The sequence below is a fragment of the Myotis davidii genome, unplaced genomic scaffold (assembly GCF_000327345.1).
Source record: "Myotis davidii unplaced genomic scaffold, ASM32734v1 scaffold88, whole genome shotgun sequence".
In the NCBI taxonomy this organism is placed as follows: domain Eukaryota; kingdom Metazoa; phylum Chordata; class Mammalia; order Chiroptera; family Vespertilionidae; genus Myotis; species Myotis davidii.
In genome coordinates, this window is record NW_006300377.1 from 5341518 (window position 1) to 5343800 (window position 2283).

The 2283-nt window shown below is 64.7% G+C and overlaps 1 protein-coding gene across 3 annotated transcripts in view; it reads right to left on the reverse strand.

Moving 5' to 3' along the window:
- Positions 1–1012: 1012 nt before the first annotated feature.
- The window catches only part of HPCA (hippocalcin), a 7096-nt gene continuing 5825 nt past the window's right edge, over positions 1013–2283 (reverse strand). For 2 of the 3 annotated variants that reach the window (XM_006777358.2, XM_006777357.2), the window contains exons 3-4: positions 1709–1814; positions 1508–1605 (exon numbers count right to left, since the gene is read on the reverse strand). In XM_006777358.2, coding sequence (XP_006777421.1) covers positions 1508–1605; positions 1709–1814 — 204 coding nt within the window. Of the gene's footprint in view, positions 1606–1708; positions 1815–2283 lie in introns of all 3 variants that reach the window. The other variant, XM_015572821.1, reaches the window with a different exon arrangement.

Below are 2283 nucleotides of genomic sequence, written 5' to 3' on the forward strand. Positions count from 1 at the left end.
CGTGTCCCTAAGCTCCAGCCTGTGCCTCTGGGGTATCGCACTTGTGTTCTGCGCGACAGAGAGTGTGTTCGCTGTGCGATGCGCCCAGCTCGCCCACCAGCTGCTGGAACTGAGGCCCTGGTGGGGGAAAAGCAGCCACCACATGGTAAGGCCTGCCATCCCCTCCACAGCCGTGACGCCCCTCATTTTCTGGGAGCCCCTGCTGGGCAGCCCCCATCCCTCTGCATGGGGCTCCCACTTGAGAACTGGGGCGACAGTGTTCTTCCCAGGACCAAAGGGAGAGGGGTCAGATCTCCCAGCTTAGACACACAGTTGGCTCCTGGTTCACGCAGGGCCCAGGACTTGGGCGGGGGGGTCATCTGGGCTGGAACTGGGGGCACTCCAAGGGTGTGGCCTGGGATGCAGTGATGCCGCTCTGCTTCAGGGAGCCTCGTCTCCCCGGGGGGCTGGAGGAGACCCAGACCCAGGTCTGCAGCCTGGCAGCCTCTCCTGTCTCCGCAGATGCAGGAGAGCCCGGAGCCGGCGGAAGGCCATGACCTGATGAGCTGCCCCAGCTCTGGCCCGCTGACCCTCTGACAGCTGCTGCCTCACCCACACCCCATGAGCACCGGGACCTGCAACCAAGTCTGCACTGTGACCAGGCCAGGATCCCTGGAGCTGGCCCGTGAGGGCTCAGTGGCCATTCCCGGACCTGGGTGGGGATTTTAAACCCCGCCCCCGGCCACCCACGCTCTGGCTGCAGTGAGACTTTATTCTGAAGTTATTAAAAAGAACAGAGACGCTCGGCCGGGAGGCATGCAGCAGGGGAGGGCTGGGCCAGGGCCTGTGCTTTCCCACGCAGGATGCAGGGGGCGGGACGGTTAGGGGTGTCTGTGGGTCTGTGTTCATCCACGTGCTGAAAGGCGGGCGGGGGTTCATGGGGCTCACAACTGCAATTGGGAGGTTTTCCTTTTGCAGCGTGGCCTCCAGCCAACAAAAGCTGCAGCAGGAAGGGAAGGATGGCTCCAGGAAGCTTTATCCTTATCCCTCCACGCCACGCCCCCCAATCCTTCTCTCCCCTCCAAATAAAAAGACTGGCTCCTCACCTGGGCTCGGTTTCCACGCTCCCCACCCAGGCTGAGACCTACCAGGGTGGGATGGGGGAGGGGGAACTGCCGGTGATTGGGGCAGGGACGTCTGGCCTCGGGGCTGTGCGTGTGGGTTGGGAGGGGGGCTGGTTGAAATTCTGAGATCGAGGTAGGGGAAGGCTGACTCAGAGGGGAGGACCACGCCAGAGCCTGTCCCCCTATCTTTGCCGAAGGGAGAGATGGCCTTGGATTGGGGGTGCTAACCGCTTGCTTGGGCCTTGGGAGGACGGCAGGGTTCCCTTTTCCATAGGCTCCCCCCAGAGTGCGGACCCTGGGGCGGAAGGCCCAGTCTGACCCCCAGCCTGGAGAGACACAAGGGAGGGGAAGCGAGAGCCGGGAGCGGCCGGTGGAGGCGGGGAGGAGGGGACCTGGCTCCTCGCTCAGAACTGGGAGGCGCTGCTGGGGTCGCACTGCAGCAGGCGCACGATGGACGGGTCGCTCTTGGCTCCGCGGATGAACTCCTCCAGGGACAGCTTGCCTGCAGCGGGAGGGAACGGTGTCGAGGGAAGGCGGCCCGCGCGAGGGGAGCAAGGGGCAGAGCCGCGGAGGGGGAGGAGGTGGCGCCCGCCCCTGCCCCTCACCGTCGTTATTCGTGTCCATTTGGCGGAAGATTTTCTCCGTCCTCTTCTCCGGGGTCGACTCGTCCTCCGGCATCTTCATCACCGACGAAACCATCTTGTAAATGGCCTGGGGGTCGGGAGGGGAAGGCGGGAGTGAGAGGAGGCTGCCGAGCACCCCCCACCCCAACCTTCAGAAGCACCCCAGGTACACTGACGAGTGGAGAGGGGGTCACGTGGGCGTGGGGGCCCCGGGGTCCGGGAAGGAGTGTCTGGAAAGGTTTCCCAGGAGCAGGGTCTATAGGCGAGGGCCCGGACCAAGTTCCGTGGCGCGAGGTGGGAGAGGAGTTGCTGACCGAGGGATAGGCATTTCCAAAGAGTGCAGCGGAAAGCTCCCAGCGGGCGCCGACAGTTTGCGGGTAGCTGAGTGCAGGGGGGGAGCAGAGATGTGGGAAGACATGGGGCTGCAGGTTCCCGGGTAAGCACGGTTTTTGCGCTGTTTCTCGGAAACTCCGGGTGCCCCGCGCTGGGCACGGACAGAGGGAATTGGGCTGCGGCAGGTGGCACTGGGCTGCGGTACCCCTGTGGCCGGCAGGGGG